Source organism: Pongo pygmaeus, chromosome 1, assembly GCF_028885625.2.
Source record: "Pongo pygmaeus isolate AG05252 chromosome 1, NHGRI_mPonPyg2-v2.0_pri, whole genome shotgun sequence".
NCBI classification, from domain to species: Eukaryota; Metazoa; Chordata; class Mammalia; order Primates; family Hominidae; genus Pongo; species Pongo pygmaeus.
In genome coordinates, this window is record NC_072373.2 from 199,026,436 (window position 1) to 199,041,486 (window position 15,051).

Consider the following 15,051-nt stretch of genomic DNA (forward strand, 5'->3'; position numbering starts at 1 on the left):
GCCATCCTCATTGCCCCCTTCTGCACCCCCAGCCTCTCTGAGATATGGAGGAGTGTGGGTGAGAGCTCGGCCCCCATGCCCAGATCTCTGTCCTATTGCCCTGCAGGGTCTGCCAGCCGCCGCTGTCTCCTCAGTGCCCAAGGCGTGGCGTACTGGGGGCTGCCCAGCTTTGCTCGCTGCATCTCCCACGAGTACCGCTACCTGTATCTGTCAGTGAGTGCACCCTGCTGGGCTGGGGCACAGCAGAATCTGTCTCAGACTCTGCTAGGGGGTGGAGGGAGCGTGATTCTTGCTCGTTCCCATGTGCCTTGGCATATGCTGTGCCCACTTCTGCCTGGCTGTGCCTCTCCTTGTCTGGCAAACTCCTACTCATACCTCAAGACCTGACTCTCAAGTGTCTTCTTTTATCCCTGGTACCTACCTCTGCGCTCCTGCAGAATGAGCTCCTCAGTCATTAGGTGCTCAGACACAAGTGTCTCTGTGTGCTGCTAGACTGGGGCCTCCTTGAATTTATTTTTGTGTCCCCAGCATCCAGCCCAGGGCCAGTCATGGGGTAAGAGTAGCGTCAGTGAATGTGTGTACATGTTTAACTGTAACTGGGTATTAATTGTGTGAATGCATTTAGAGCTTGTGTTGAGAAAGAGAGAGAGAAAGAGAGACTGTGTGTGTGTGTGTGTGTGTGTGTGTGTGTGCGCGCGCGCGCCCACACACACGCTCATTACACTCCAGAATGTACATGACCCCTTTGGGATGGGGAGGTACCCTGTTCCCATACTGTGCTTATATCTTTTATATGTACATCTGAACACCTTTTTTCTCTAGGTGTTTCTATTTCCGTCTTTTTTAAAGTACCCTTTGGGATTCTCTCTCTCTTTATGAGTCTCTTTCTTGGACTCTGTCTCCCCTGTGTGCCCCTTTGAGCCTCTCTGACCTTTTCCCCCTTTCTCTCCCCATGAATGCAAGCAGTGGGTGGACTGGAGTGGGATGGGCCAGGGTCTGGTTCCAGCTCCTGACACTTCGGTGACTGTGGCCCCCTCATCACCTACAGCTTAGGGAGCACCTGGCCAAGGGGCAGCGCATGCTGGCGGGCGAGGGCATGTCGCAGGTGGTGCGCAGCCTGCAGGAGCTACTGGCCCGGCGCACCTACTATAGTGGGGACCTGCTCTTCTCTGTGGACATTCTGAGGAATGTCACTGACACCTTTAAGAGGGCCACCTACGTGCCCTCGGCTGATGATGTGCAGGTACTGCCTAGGAGGAAGGAGGGCGGAGGGTGGAGAAGGCCCAAACTGAAGTGGGAGGCCAGGCTCCTAGGCAGAGTCTGCTGTAGAGGCGGCAAGTGTGGCTATAGTGGGGGAAGCCCCCTGTTCCCTGGGGCTAGGACCCCCTGCCACTCATTGCTCTCTCCTCAGCGCTTCTTCCAGGTGGTGAGCTTCATGGTGGATGCAGAAAACAAGGAGAAGTGGGACGATGCTCAGCAGGTGCGGGGCACAGCTGCCAGCTTCTCCTCCCGTGACCCACCCTGTCTTGGACCCTTACACACTCTCTGTCCCCAGGTGTCCCCTGGCTCTGTGCACCTGCTCCGTGTCGTGGAGGACTTCATTCACCTGGTGGGCGATGCTCTCAAGGCCTTCCAGAGCTCTCTGATTGTCACAGATAATCTAGGTAGAAGGAGTCAGGCAAGGGAGGGGGTCCTGAATGTGCCAGAACTCAAGAGGTTCTGTCTTTCCTCTACCTAAACCCGTATTTGTATCTTTCTCTCCACATTCTACCGTCTCCTTCATCTATGTGTGGTCTGTTTCTCTGTGTACGTCTGTCTCTGTGTTTGTACCAACTTCGGTGTCCACATCTACCTTTCCTGGTATGTGTTTCCCCTACATCTGTCTCTTCCCCTGGTCTGCCACCCTTTGTCTCTGCCCCTCTGTCTGTCTCTGTCCACCTTCCTCCCACTGCAGTGATCAGCATTCAGCGAGAGCCCGTCTCAGCTGTGTCCAGTGACATCACGTTCCCCATGCGGGGCCGCCGGGGCATGAAGGACTGGGTGCGGCACTCAGAGGACCGCCTCTTCCTGCCCAAGGAGGTGCTCAGCCTCTCCTCCCCAGGGAAGCCAGCCACATCTGGGGCAGCAGGCAGCCCTGGCAGGGGGAGGGGCCCAGGAACGGTGCCTCCTGGCCCGGGCCACTCCCACCAGCGCCTCCTCCCAGCAGACCCCGATGAGTCCTCCTACTTTGTGATCGGTGCTGTACTCTACCGCACCCTTGGCCTCATCCTGCCGCCTCCCAGGTGAGTCCTGGGGATGGGTGGATGGGGCTGCTGAGGGTCCAGGAAGGCCCAGGTAAGGGAAGGAGGACTGAGCCAGTGCTGGCTGCGGAGAGATCCATGGCAGCCTCCTCCACCTTCAGGAACCCTTTGCCTGGCTCTGGACACATGCTTCTCAAATTTATCCATGCTGCTCCCAGAGGCTGGGCTGCCACCCAGGGGGTGATGGACAGAGCTCTAGACCTCACCTGAAGTCCTGGACCCCACTGAGCTGGGCCTTCCCCTGGGCCTTGGCTCCTTGGAAGCCTCTGCATACCCATCCAAAGCGGCTTCAGGGTTTCTGACTGGGGCTGGCACCCGCTGGCAGGAGCTGACTTCGGTACCTGTCCCCCAGGCCCCCACTGGCCGTCACATCCCGGGTGATGACAGTGACTGTGCGCCCCCCTACCCAGCCTCCAGCTGAGCCCCTCATCACTGTGGAGCTCTCCTACATCATCAATGTAAGTGGAGATCCATGCAGAGACCCTGGGTACACCTCAACCTGGGTGGCCAGAGGCCTGTCTGGTGGGAAGCACTCTGTCCCTGATGGTGGGTTGAGCATTGGACCTGTGTGGGAGCTGCTGTGGCCCCCACGGCATGGGCAGTCATGGGGTGTGGTGAGCTTCCCTCCCTAGACTGCACTCGTGTCTTCTGCTCCCCAGGGGACCACGGATCCCCATTGTGCCAGCTGGGACTACTCCAGAGCGTGAGTTGGGTGGCTCCTCTGGGTGAGGAAGGGAGCAGCCCTAGGGCCCTTTGCCAGAAAGGGGTCTCCTGCCTGAAAGGCAAGAGGGATTTTTGGTGCCATCCTAGCCTAAGGGGTCAAGAACGTATCCTGGGACTCCTTGCTGTTGCCTCGTGGATGTGGCCTTACTGGGGATTTAGCCTGTCCTTGGGCAGTGGCCAGGACTGGGGGCAGGGCCGCGTAGCTGGCCTGGGGCTCACTGAATCTCTCCCCTACCCAAGAGATGCCAGCTCAGGAGACTGGGACACTGAAAATTGCCAGACCCTGGAGACCCAGGCAGCTCACACTCGCTGCCAGTGCCAGCACCTGTCCACCTTTGCCGTGCTGGCTCAGCCGCCCAAGGACCTGGTGAGTGGAACAGAGGTGCCTGGGCTGGATAAGGGAGGAGGCCCTGGGCTTCCAGCAGCCATCAGTGATGGTGTTGGCAGGCGCCTGGGTGATCCTGAATGTGTATCTGCAAGTGCGCTTGTGGGATTGTACGTGGATGCCTGTGCCCCTGGGATTGTGCTCACAGCAATGATATTTGCCTGGGGGTGTGCGGCAGTGGCCAATTGTGTGTGTGTGTGCACATGTGTGTGTCTGGTTGTGTGTGGAAGAGTGCAGGTGACTGAGCATAAATGTGTGTCCACATGGATACCCGGGTCTGTTCTGTGCATGCATGAGTACAACAGCAAAAAGCTGTTGCCCTTCTGCCTGTGGGTATGCCAGTGTATGGTAGATGAGGGGACAGGGCACCCCTGAAGCTCCCCCCTCCCAGCAACTCATCTGACTGTCTGCCCATCTCCCCCAGACCCTGGAGCTGGCGGGCTCCCCCTCGGTCCCCTTGGTGATCGGCTGTGCAGTGTCGTGCATGGCACTGCTCACCCTGCTCGCCATCTATGCCGCCTTTTGGAGGTAGGTCTGACACCTGGCTCTTGTGGCTGGGGGTGGAGGGGGCAGGCGCGGGAGGTGGCCAGCCACACCAGGTCGGTGGGGCAGCCAGCGCCTCTGTCCCTGCCTGCTGTGCCCCGGCAGGTTCATAAAATCTGAACGCTCCATCATCTTGCTGAACTTCTGCCTGTCCATCTTGGCATCCAACATCCTGATCCTCGTGGGCCAGTCCCGGGTGCTGAGCAAGGCAGGTGCAGGCTTCCAAGGCTGCCAGGGGTGTGACTGGGGTGGAGGGGTGAGGGTGGAGAGCCCAGTGTGTGTGTTTGCAGTGTGTGTGTTTGCTTGTACGTCCATTAGTGGTGGCGTGTGTGTGCCCCACGTTGGGATTAGAGTGTGTATGAAATAGTGTGTGAGACCATATGTGAGGACATTGGAGAGGGGGTGTGTACTCAAGTGAGGAACTTCTGTGAATATCAGTAAACGTGTGTGTGAGCTGAGCACTGGGTGTGTGTTGGGCAGGTGGCATTGGGCCTCCTTGTGTCTGTGAGCGTGTGGAAGCCTGAGTGAAGCCTCGTTTTGCCACCTACCTGTGGATGACCTGTGCAGACTGTTCCCTATGCCCCCTTGGCCTTCTCTGCACAGTGCCAGCACCATGCATGCCAGGCACGGGGCCTGCCTGGCTGTGACGTGGCAGGTGCTCATGTCTGTCCCCCTCCCTGCCAGCCCCGTCTGTGCGTGGGCAGCCTGCCCACCCGCCTCCCTGGATGCCGAGTGCTGTGTGTGTGTCACCAGGCCCGTGTCGTGCTGTGTGTGGGTGCAGGAAGGCGGGGGTGCCTGGCAGGGCTCTGTGGGGGGCGGGGCTCAGGTGGGCGGCTGTGGCAGCGCCCAGCAGCGGGCGTGGGAAGCCCGGCGCCTCCTGCCCTGGCGGTTCCTCAGGGCCACTCCCTCCCATTCCCTCTCCCTGCAGGGCGTGTGCACCATGACGGCTGCCTTCCTGCACTTCTTCTTTCTCTCCTCCTTTTGCTGGGTGCTTACCGAGGCCTGGCAGTCCTACCTGGCTGTCATTGGGCGGATGCGCACCCGCCTCGTTCGCAAGCGCTTCCTCTGCCTGGGCTGGGGTGAGCAGGGCCAGTGCTGGACTCTGCTGCTGGGCCTTGGTGGGCAGGGGCAGCAAGAGAGGTTCAGCTTTGGCCCTGGCCCAGCTCTCTGGGCACAGGGGTCAGCTGGGATGGGAATCTGGGAGAACAAGGGGTCCCTGAAGACCAGCAACCGTCTCATTCTGGCGCCCCTGCTTCCCCAGGTCTGCCTGCCCTGGTGGTGGCCGTGTCTGTTGGCTTTACCCGAACGAAAGGATACGGTACATCCAGCTAGTACGTGGGCCTCCCGTGGTGGGTGGTAGCGGGTAGTGGATCTGTTAGGGAACCGGACTGGGCAGCTGGCTGAAATCCTAGCCCATGCCTGTTTTGGGTCTTTGGGCAAGTTCCTCCCCATTTCTGAGCTTCAGTTTCCCTGACTGAGGGAATGTGCTAGGACTGGGTAATCCCTAAGGGACTGTTTAGCTCAGGAGTCAGCCTTGCTTCATCCCCATGGGAGCACTGGGGGATGAGCCTAATGTTCTGGACCTTTGTTGGAGGGGAAACCGAGGCTCAGCAGGAGCCAGTGGCTCACTCTCACCGTCTGGGGCTCAGACTGCACTGGTGATGCAGGCATGGCAGCCTGGGAGGACTGAGGGATGGTGTTTGAGGGTGGAGAGGGAGGCTGCCGGGTGTCTGACACCCTTCTTCTGCCCCACCCCAGCTGCTGGCTCTCCCTGGAGGGCGGCCTGCTCTACGCCTTCGTGGGCCCTGCAGCCGTCATTGTCCTGGTATGTGCCCGTTCAGCATCTTGGAAGGGGCATGGCCCCAGGGGGCCATCCTGTTTCTCCCTCTACCTCCTCCCTGCACTCCAGCTCCCACATGGGGATTTCCCTGCCAGGAGGGCACCTGGTGATCCTGTCTCCCCCACTCCACTCTACTGGGCCCCCAGGTGAACATGCTCATCGGAATCATCGTCTTCAACAAGCTCATGGCACGTGATGGCATCTCCGACAAATCTAAGAAGCAGAGGGCCGGGTAAGGGGAGGGCCTCTGAGACTTGGCCTTTCTGGAAATGGTGCAGGGAGGGAGGGACATGGGTGCTCTTGGAGACTCAGGGCTCGATGATGCGACCGGGGCTCCCCAACCTTGGTGCATCAAGGTTGCAGGCAAGGTGGGCACCCGGGGTGCTCAGCCGCAGCCCCTCACCCACCCTAACCCAGCTCTCTCTCTCTCGTCTGCCCTCCCCTCCCACCCCACTCGGGGCTCACTCTGCCCCATCTCCCGGCTTCCCATGTGTTTCCCCCCCTTCTCCCATGTCTGTGCCGCCCCCGAGGTCGGAGCGGTGCCCCTGGGCCAGCCTGCTCCTCCCCTGCTCAGCGTGTGGAGCGGTCCCCAGCCCCCTGCTCAGCTCAGCCTCGGCCAGGAACGCCATGTTAGTCGTGCCCCCTGGGGGGCGGTGGGGGTGGGTGGGGCAAAGGAATTGGGGGGGGCAGTGCCCACGGTGGGGGGAGGAGGAGGGATATCAGACCAGTGCCCTGGAAAGCTTGCCCTTTCCTGCCAGCCACCACACACTCTCAAGGGCTTGGCAAGAGGTGGCCAAGGCGATGAGGAGTGGATGTCTGTGCCTCCCACAGGTGCCCGGTTCCTTCGCCCACCCTTGGATCCCGCCCCTGCCCTCACTCCCAGCTAATGTTCTATCCTGCACAGCCCCACACCCCCAACCTACAGAGGCTCAGACAATCTTAAGCCTTAGAATTTTTGAGCTATAGAACCTTAGAATTAGAATGATAGAATCTTAGAATAAGACAATCAGAAGCTAAGAATGTTAGAATGAGTGAATTATCGAGTCTTATCATCTGTCATAGAATCTGAGACTTAGCATTTCAGAGGCATTGAATCTCACACTCAGTTGGAGACAGAGAATCACAGAGGTAGAGAATTATTTCACTGAGACCCCCGCCCTAGCATCTGAGAATCTTAAAATCCCAGCTATGCAAGGGTAAAACAAATCCACAAAGACCTTAGGCCCAACCTCCCACCCAGGTCCGGAAATCCACCCGAGCCTCCATGCCCAGTGAGGTCCAGCTTTATCTTGCACACCTGCAGGGTCAGGGAGCTCAGGGCCTCTGGAGGCAGCTGGCACCGTCACCACGAAGCTCCCTCTGTCTTGGGCTGCCGTCTGCCTCCCTCACCCCGTCTGCACTAGCTGTTTCAATGCTTGGGCTTTGGAGTCGGTCAAGCTGTGTTTGTATCCCAACTGTGCCTCTCCCTGCCCAGCTGGGCACACTCCAGGTTCCTCATCTGTAAATTGGGATAATAATCCATGCCTGTTCATTGGAGTTGTTTTGATCATGATTTGAAGTAATATATGTAAAGTGTTCAGTGTAGGGCCTGGTAGAGAATTGGTGGTTAATCAGTGTAGCTTTCATTACTGTGATTAGACCCTCTCTTGGTCTTGGCGCCACCTCCGGGGGCTTCAGAGCCCATTGTGCCCGCCCCCTGCCAGGCTGAACAGCCCTGAACTGCACTTCCTAGGGCAGGTCTTGGCCCCCTGCCCATCTCTCTGCTTTGGCCTCCCCCGGCTGTCTCTGTGGAATGGTGCCACCCTCTGCCATGCCTAGAGCTGTGCCTGACTCTCCCACTGGGGGTGTTTGCGAAGGAGAGTGGGCTGAGTGTGGCACCTGGCCCGGGAGGGTATGGTGGCCCCGCTGTCTCTCATGGGCTATAGCAGGTTAGGGAGGGGTGGGAATGGCTTGGATGCCAGGCCCCATCTGCTTTTTTTCTGCCCTCCCCTGGCAGGGAGGCCAGGGAGGTGTAGGCCTGGCCCCGACCCCAGCTTTCAGCCCCAGCTCTGATCCTTCTGCCCAAGGCTCTGAGCAGTCCCTGGGAGCCTGGCGTCTTCTCTGTATGTGGGGGGAGTTCTGCTTCACTGGTCCTGGCCCTGGATTCATGCTCTGGATGTCCCCCGCATGCTTTGCCTGTTTAATCTTTCTGTCTGGGTGTCTCTGTCGCATGCGTTCTCTCACTGTGGTTATTGTCACTTTGTCCCTCTTCCGGTCCCCCTCCCCAGCCTACCCAGTTAGGCTCTAGGGATGCCGTCCAGGCCCCGTGCATTTTTAAAAACGTCCTCAGGTGATTCTGTGCATCTGTCTACCTCCTCTTCTCTCTCCCCGTCCCTTTCCACTGTCTGTGGCTCGGTCCCCCTGTGTCTGCGTGTCCTTCCCCACCTTCCTGGTCCCTGCTCTGACCCTGTAGTTCGCTGCTTTCAGTCTCTGTTCTGTTTCTCTGGCTCTGGCTCCTCAGCCCCTCTCTGCTTGGGGACATTACTGAGGCCCTGGGGTTTGGGGCCCTCCCAGTCTTGGGCAGCTGAAGAGCTCCAGCTGAGTGGAGGCCTAGGCTCAAGCCATCCTGTCCCCTGGAGTGTCACTCTGATGGGCTCTGCCACTGTCCCCTCAGGGCCTCACTCTGGAGCTCCTGCGTGGTGCTGCCCCTGCTGGCGCTCACCTGGATGTCTGCCGTCCTGGCTATGACAGACCGCCGTTCCGTCCTCTTCCAGGCCCTCTTTGCTGTCTTCAACTCCGCGCAGGGCTTTGTCATCACTGCTGTGCACTGCTTCCTGCGCCGAGAGGTGGGGCTGGGCCTCTCCCGCCCCTGTGTGCCCACCACACCTGCCAGGCCCTTGGCTTCTCCCCACTGTGCAGACCGGGAGGATCGAGGCCCCGACCAGGGTGCCCCAGGCCCCATCTGGGCAGCCCTTACTGTGGAAGCTGATAGCCCGGGGTACCCACAACTGTCCCTTATGCTTATCCTTGGCCTCCTGGGTCTCCTCCTCCCCTTGCACCCTGCCCAGGTGTCATCACCTTCCTCAAGGTTGGATGTGTTGCCTCCCTTCTACACTTGCCTGGGCATCTGGGGTGGGAAGCACAGCCATCTGTGGTCAGGGGCCCTGCAGCGGCCTCAGGCCCAGCAGGCGCCCTCTGTCCCCAGGTCCAGGATGTGGTGAAGTGCCAGATGGGGGTGTGCCGGGCTGATGAGAGCGAAGACTCCCCTGACTCGTGTAAGAACGGGCAGCTGCAGATCCTGGTGAGTTAGGGGCCTTAGCAGGGCCTGGGCAGATTCTGGGCACCCCCCACCCCAGTCCTCCTGCCCTAGACAATTTACCTTCCCCATCCATGGCAGGGTTGGGACAGGGGTTGGGTTTGATTCGGGCTCAGCCACTAACACCTGGGTGGCATTGGGCAAGTCCTTCCCCCACTCAGTTTTCCCAGCCATCAGGTGGGGCTGGGGTAGACCATGCCTGGGCTCTGCTGGGCCATGGGCTATGGGCCATGGGCAGCCCTCAGGCAGGCAGACTGGGCAAAGCTGGCTGGGGAGGGCCTGAGCCTCCTCCCACCCTGATACATTAATCCTCCCTCTGCCCACCTGCCCCTCCCTTTCCGCCTATAGTCAGACTTTGAAAAGGATGTGGATCTGGCTTGTCAAACAGGTGAGTGTGCCGCGGCAGAGCTGAGAATGGCTCTGGGGTTGGAGAAGAAGGGGAGGCCTTGAGCCCCATCTTGGGAGGCCCTGATGGAGTTCTGGCTGCTGGAGTCCAGCTTCGAAGTTAGACAGCCCTGAGTTGGACGCAAGGCTGCGAATGTCCCTTACTGTATGACCCTGGGCAAACAACCTGCCTCTCTAAGCCTCAGTTAACACACCTGTAAAGGAGAGGATACTGTCTTCCCAGGGCAGGTGGGAGGCTTAGGGGCATGCATGAATTCGGGGACATCGAGTTCTTAGCGGGACCCATGGCACAGAGTGTTACGTTATTATATCGTTTCCAGATTCTTACCAGAATCTTTCCATTTCTGTCTCCTGGGGAGCTGATGCACAGGGAGGTGGGAAGACAAAGCCCTTTGACAGCCCTGGGGCTATGGGGTCAAAGTCGGGACCTGCACCAGGACATTGGGAGCTGGGCCTTGCCTTTGTTTCTTGCCCTGTCTCACTGTGGGGACTTTGGAGCCGTTGTCTTCTTAACCCCTCTTATATGTGAGAGATTGCCAACCACCCAGCCATCTCTCCAGGACCCAGTTTCCTTTCCTGTCCAAGCGCAGAAGCTTGGTACCTCCCCAGCCTGGGCAAGGGCATCTGGAGGTTCCTTCTCCTCAGGACTCACCCCCTCCCTCCACTCCTGCCTCCAGTGCTGTTCAAGGAGGTCAACACTTGCAACCCGTCCACCATCACGGGCACACTGTCTCGCCTGTCCCTGGATGAGGATGAGGAGCCCAAGTCCTGCCTCGTGGGCCCTGAGGGCAGCCTCAGCTTCTCACCACTGCCTGGGAATATCCTGGTGCCCATGGCAGCCTCACCAGGGCTGGGGGAGCCTCCGCCCCCACAGGAGGCCAACCCTGTTTACATGTGTGGGGAGGGTGGCCTGCGGCAGCTGGACCTCACATGGCTGCGGCCCACTGAGCCAGGCTCTGAGGGAGACTACATGGTGCTGCCCCGGCGGACTTTGAGCCTGCAGCCTGGCGGTGGGGGTGGAGGTGGTGAGGATGCCCCCAGGGCCCGGCCCGAGGGGACCCCCCGGCGAGCTGCCAAGACAGTGGCCCACACTGAAGGCTACCCCAGCTTCCTGTCCGTGGACCACTCGGGCCTGGGGCTGGGCCCTGCCTATGGATCTCTCCAGAATCCCTATGGAATGACCTTCCAACCACCACCGCCGACACCCAGCGCCCGCCAAGTGCCCGAGCCAGGGGAGCGCAGCCGGACCATGCCTCGCACCGTGCCCGGCTCTACCATGAAGATGGGCTCCCTGGAGGTGAGGGGTTGTAGGGAATGGGGTGTGTGTCTGAGACTGTGTCAATCACAGGCTGCAGCCAGGAGGGGACAGCCTCATCCTCCCCAGAGCAGCCTCTCATAAAAGTCACTGGGAGTGGATACACTGAGCATTTCTCTGTTTCTGCTCATGGCAGTGCCGTGGTGTCTGAATCCTTCAGACAGGCTGGGACTTCACACAGTGGAAGTGCACTTCTCGACTCGTTCGCACTTGCTTTAGGGCCTACTTTGGGGTGACTGGTTAGGATGAGTCCTTATTTCAGGAGACTGTGGCTCAGGCAACGTGCTATGCTGTTGGGGAAGCCTCATCATAGGGTGTGAGCCTGGGCCTCTGCGTCATGCAGGTCTGAGTTCCAGTCTGGACTCTGATTGGCAGTGAGATCAGTGAGCCTTCATTTTCTCGTGTGTAAAGTGGGGATACCGTAGCAGTCTCTTTGTAGAGTTGTTTTGAGGATTGAGTGATGTAAAACATTTATGCGGAGCAAGTAGAAAGTGCTAGATAATTGGGGATTGCTGCTGTTAGCACTCCTGAAATCAGCTGCAGGTGCTGCCCACAGGCCTGTGGTAACTGACCCTCTCTTCCTGAGAAAAGCAAACCCCTCTGGGTCCCTGCCTGTGTGTGTTCTGTGAATGCTTCACCTTCCCGCTGGCCTCCTCAGGCCTGCTCCCTGCAGAGGATCACTGGGAACAAACAGAGAGTAGTGGCCTGCCATGGAACCCTAGAACATTCTGCAACTTTACTGGAGTCATGAAGGGGGCGTGGTTAAGGAAAGGGGCAGGAGTTGTGGCTTAGCCACAATTGGCTGTTCCTGCTCGGCCTCAGAAACCCACTCCCCATCCTCCACACGACGAAAATTAAGTGAGTAGCTAGGGGGCTCACAAGTTTAGTTTTTCTCCCAAAATGTTTCTGGAACATTTGGTGCCTGCTCCTGCCACAGATGGCAAAAACAGGAAGGCGTAACAAAGACAAAACGCAACGCCAGCGTCGGAGAAGGGCGCGCTTGGCGTCATGGCGGGTTTTGTTCTGTGGACACCTGCCCGCCGGCCACTGATGAGGGCGGACATCAGGCTCCTTGTGTGGGAGGCAGCAGTAAATGCAGCAGTGCTTTGAGGGGTCAAGGATGACATCCAAAATTCTGGCGTGGGCAACTGTGATGGGCGGAGGAGCAGGTTTGGGCAGGGAATTACAAGTGTATTCCATTGGTGTGAGCTGCATGTGCAGTGCCTATGGGGCATCAGACAGGGAGAGGTGCCCTGTTGCCCCCAGAAAGAGAGATGCAGCCGGGATGGGGAGGATACACGTGTGTGTGGTAAAGGCAGGAGAAGGTGCCGGGGCAGAGTGTGAGTGCCCTAGTATTACAGAAGCCAGGGTGGGCAGCGGGGAGAAAGCAGGTAGGGAGAGGAGAGGAAAACCAGGAGAGTGAGTGCCATGGGCCCGTGGTGGTGAGCATGCCCACAGGCCTGGGAGATCCAGATGGTGGTCCTGGTATCACCTTCGAAGGCCTGGGAGCAATTCCCTTCACCTCCCTGGGTCTCAGTTTCCCCATCTGTAACCTGGGAAAGTTGGCTTTGGCTTCATGGGTCTCCCTGTGCCAACATTTTAAGACTCTCAGGCCTCTTTCTTGAGTAGCACTGGTACAGTACAGCTTACTGGGGCCTTGAAAGTGGTCTGGGCTGAGGAGGGCCAGGAGAGGCGTGAGGGAGCAGAGAGGCCAGGGAGGCAGCGCCTGGTTTGGCAGGAAAAGGGGCAATGTGAGGTCAAAGGAAGGTTTCTGAAAGCCTGAATCCCTGTGTTTGCAGGACAAGTGGAAGGTTCCAAGGGGAGGGGTAGCTATGGCTGGCAGAGAGAATGGGGCAAGATGGGGAAGGATGCAGGATGGGCTCTAGGGCACAGAGAATGAGCATTGGCTCTGATTCCATGTGGGCATCTGGGCCTGTCATGTTGGAAGTCCGCACCATGCCATTTGACCCGTGTGTGTGTGTGTGTGTGTGTGTGTGTGTGTGTGTGTGTGTGTACCATGCCATTTGACCCGTGTGTGTGTGTGTGTGTGTGTTCAGTGAGGCCTGAAAAGCTGCCCCATGAAGGTCCGCAACTTCTGGGCCTGGGTTGGGGGGAAGGTGCAGCGGGCAGACCCCTTGGATGCCAGGCTTCCTGTCTCTAAAGCCCCTGCCTGTGGTAAAAAGCTTTCTTCTCCTCCATTGCCTCCTTGTTGCGCCTTCCCAGCGAAAGAAATTACGGTATTCAGACCTGGACTTTGAGGTAAGGGCCATGTGTGTGCTGGGCGGTGGGACATCTGGCTGTGGTGTCTATCCCTGGAGGGCTCACTCCTAAAAGTAGTCCAAGCTCTGTTACAGAACCTGACCCCAGGAGCCCAAGCCCGTGGGTTCTGTGGGATCTTCCCATGATTCCCTCCCTGCTCAAGCCCATAGCACCGATGTGAAGAGAGAACTAGGTCTTGTCCCAGAGGGGCTGGCAGCAAGGAGGGATGTGGGGGACTTGGGGTGCTGAGTGCCCTGGGTAGGGGGGGATCATGGTGCTGCCCCGGGGAGCGACCCTCTGACGCCCTGTGGCTCCTAGAAGGTGATGCACACCCGGAAACGGCATTCAGAACTCTACCACGAGCTCAACCAGAAGTTCCACACTTTCGACCGCTACCGCAGCCAGTCCACGGCCAAGGTGAGGGCTCCTCCCGTGGCCGCCCCTGCCCCGAAGCTCAGGGCCTGACCTGGTGCAGCGGCCCCTGGGGTTGGAGCCTGACCGGTGGCCCCCGTTGCAGAGGGAGAAGCGGTGGAGTGTGTCCTCGGGTGGGGCGGCCGAGCGGAGCGTGTGCACCGTGAGTCCCCCCGGGCTGGGTGGGGTGAGGTGGGCCTGAGGGACCCGTGCCCTCCCTGCCCTCCTGCCCCTCCCAGGCAACCCCAGCCTGTCTCACCAAGGGCCTCCCCCACGGCATGGGCAACAGTCTGGGGCCGCCTGGGGGTGGGGAAGGTGCGGCAGATGGCGAACAGGGGTGGAGGTCCTCCAGGATTGGGAGGGAGAGCGGTCAGCAGGAGATATGTCCTGGGGGCCACTGAGAACAGGGATCAGGAACCCCACCCTGGAACCAGGCAGGTCTGTATTTGAATTCTGCTTGACACCTGATTGCTCCATAACTTTGGGCATTACCAGCCCTCTCTGGGACTCCTCAGTTTGTTCGTCTGTACAATGGGTAAGGTTATTGGTCCATCTCCACGGCCCCTCCCGCTCCCTCCACAGGATAAGCCCAGCCCTGGGGAGCGCCCCAGCTTGTCCCAACATCGGCGCCATCAGAGCTGGAGCACCTTCAAATCTATGACACTGGGCTCGCTGCCCCCCAAGCCCCGAGAACGGCTGACTCTGCACCGGGCAGCAGCCTGGGAGCCCACAGAACCACCGGATGGTGACTTCCAGACAGAGGTGTGAGTGCCACGCTGGACTGCCCACTGCATATAAATATATATATCTCTCTATTTTCACACTCCACTTTGGAACTACCCAGGAGCCAGCACCCTCTCCCCTCTCCCGAGGGCTGGGCAGGGAGGCGTCGTGGACTCAGCCAGGCTGGGGGAGCCGGACATGGCTTGGCCTGGGGTCCCAGGGCCCTTCCTTGTTTCTCAGAGGCCCCTCAGCCACTGGAACCCCATCTTCAGCCCAGCCTGTCAGTCCCTGTCCCGGGCTGGGGAGGTGGGAGGGGAACTTTGTTGGGAATAAACTTCACTCTGTGGATTTTGCTGCTGAGCTGTTTGCTTCCCTCAGGTAAAGGCCCAGCTCTGGGACCCCAACTTTGTTCCTGTCTCCTAGGTTGAACTCACTTGATCTCATCAGATTATGTGATGGGGTCGGGCCAGCCCTGCCTGGGAGGGGGCGGCCTAGGCTCTGACCCCATCTTTGTCCCTGACTCTGGGTGATTCTTTCCCCGATCCTTTCCCCGACCTGGGCTGGGGGAAGCAGATTGGGAGTGTGGGAGGGGACCTCTTATGGCTGGCCTTTCCTGGTGGCTGTGATGGTCGTGGCTGCCATTCACTGGGGCACAGAGGCCAGACTGCCTGGGCTAGAGCCAAGATAGAGCTTAGTGACCTTGGTTCTACATCTGTGAAATGGGGATGGTAACAGTGCCCACCTCACAGGGTTGTTAACGGTGATGAAACAAATTCCTATTTGTAAAGTGCTCAGCAAATACCTGGGACAGGATAAGCTCTTGAAGGGTTAGCTGTGACCACGTGGCACCAG

The 15,051-nt window shown here is 59.0% G+C and overlaps 1 protein-coding gene across 13 annotated transcripts in view; it reads left to right on the plus strand.

The window, feature by feature from the left end:
• The window catches only part of ADGRB2 (adhesion G protein-coupled receptor B2), a 37,061-nt gene extending 22,514 nt beyond the window's left edge, over positions 1-14,547 (plus strand). For 4 of the 13 annotated variants that reach the window (XM_054465151.2, XM_054465211.2, XM_054465205.2 and 1 more), the window contains 23 exons: positions 107-213; positions 1,049-1,243; positions 1,412-1,480; positions 1,556-1,664; positions 1,955-2,282; positions 2,653-2,758; positions 2,960-3,003; positions 3,264-3,390; positions 3,833-3,936; positions 4,057-4,159; positions 4,880-5,030; positions 5,213-5,282; positions 5,710-5,776; positions 5,938-6,023; positions 6,322-6,420; positions 8,445-8,616; positions 8,976-9,071; positions 9,435-9,474; positions 10,169-10,788; positions 13,030-13,065; positions 13,384-13,482; positions 13,583-13,639; positions 14,059-14,547. In XM_054465151.2, the coding sequence (XP_054321126.1) occupies positions 107-213; positions 1,049-1,243; positions 1,412-1,480; positions 1,556-1,664; positions 1,955-2,282; positions 2,653-2,758; positions 2,960-3,003; positions 3,264-3,390; positions 3,833-3,936; positions 4,057-4,159; positions 4,880-5,030; positions 5,213-5,282; positions 5,710-5,776; positions 5,938-6,023; positions 6,322-6,420; positions 8,445-8,616; positions 8,976-9,071; positions 9,435-9,474; positions 10,169-10,788; positions 13,030-13,065; positions 13,384-13,482; positions 13,583-13,639; positions 14,059-14,244 (3,071 nt within the window). In that variant the 3' untranslated portion in view covers positions 14,245-14,547. The remainder of the gene's footprint in view (positions 1-106; positions 214-1,048; positions 1,244-1,411; positions 1,481-1,555; positions 1,665-1,954; positions 2,283-2,652; positions 2,759-2,959; positions 3,004-3,263; positions 3,391-3,832; positions 3,937-4,056; positions 4,160-4,879; positions 5,031-5,212; positions 5,283-5,709; positions 5,777-5,937; positions 6,024-6,321; positions 6,421-8,444; positions 8,617-8,975; positions 9,072-9,434; positions 9,475-10,168; positions 10,789-13,029; positions 13,066-13,383; positions 13,483-13,582; positions 13,640-14,058) is intronic. The other 9 variants (XM_054465168.2, XM_054465213.2, XM_054465178.2 and 6 more) reach the window with 6 other exon arrangements.
• The last annotated feature ends 504 nt before the right edge of the window (positions 14,548-15,051 follow it).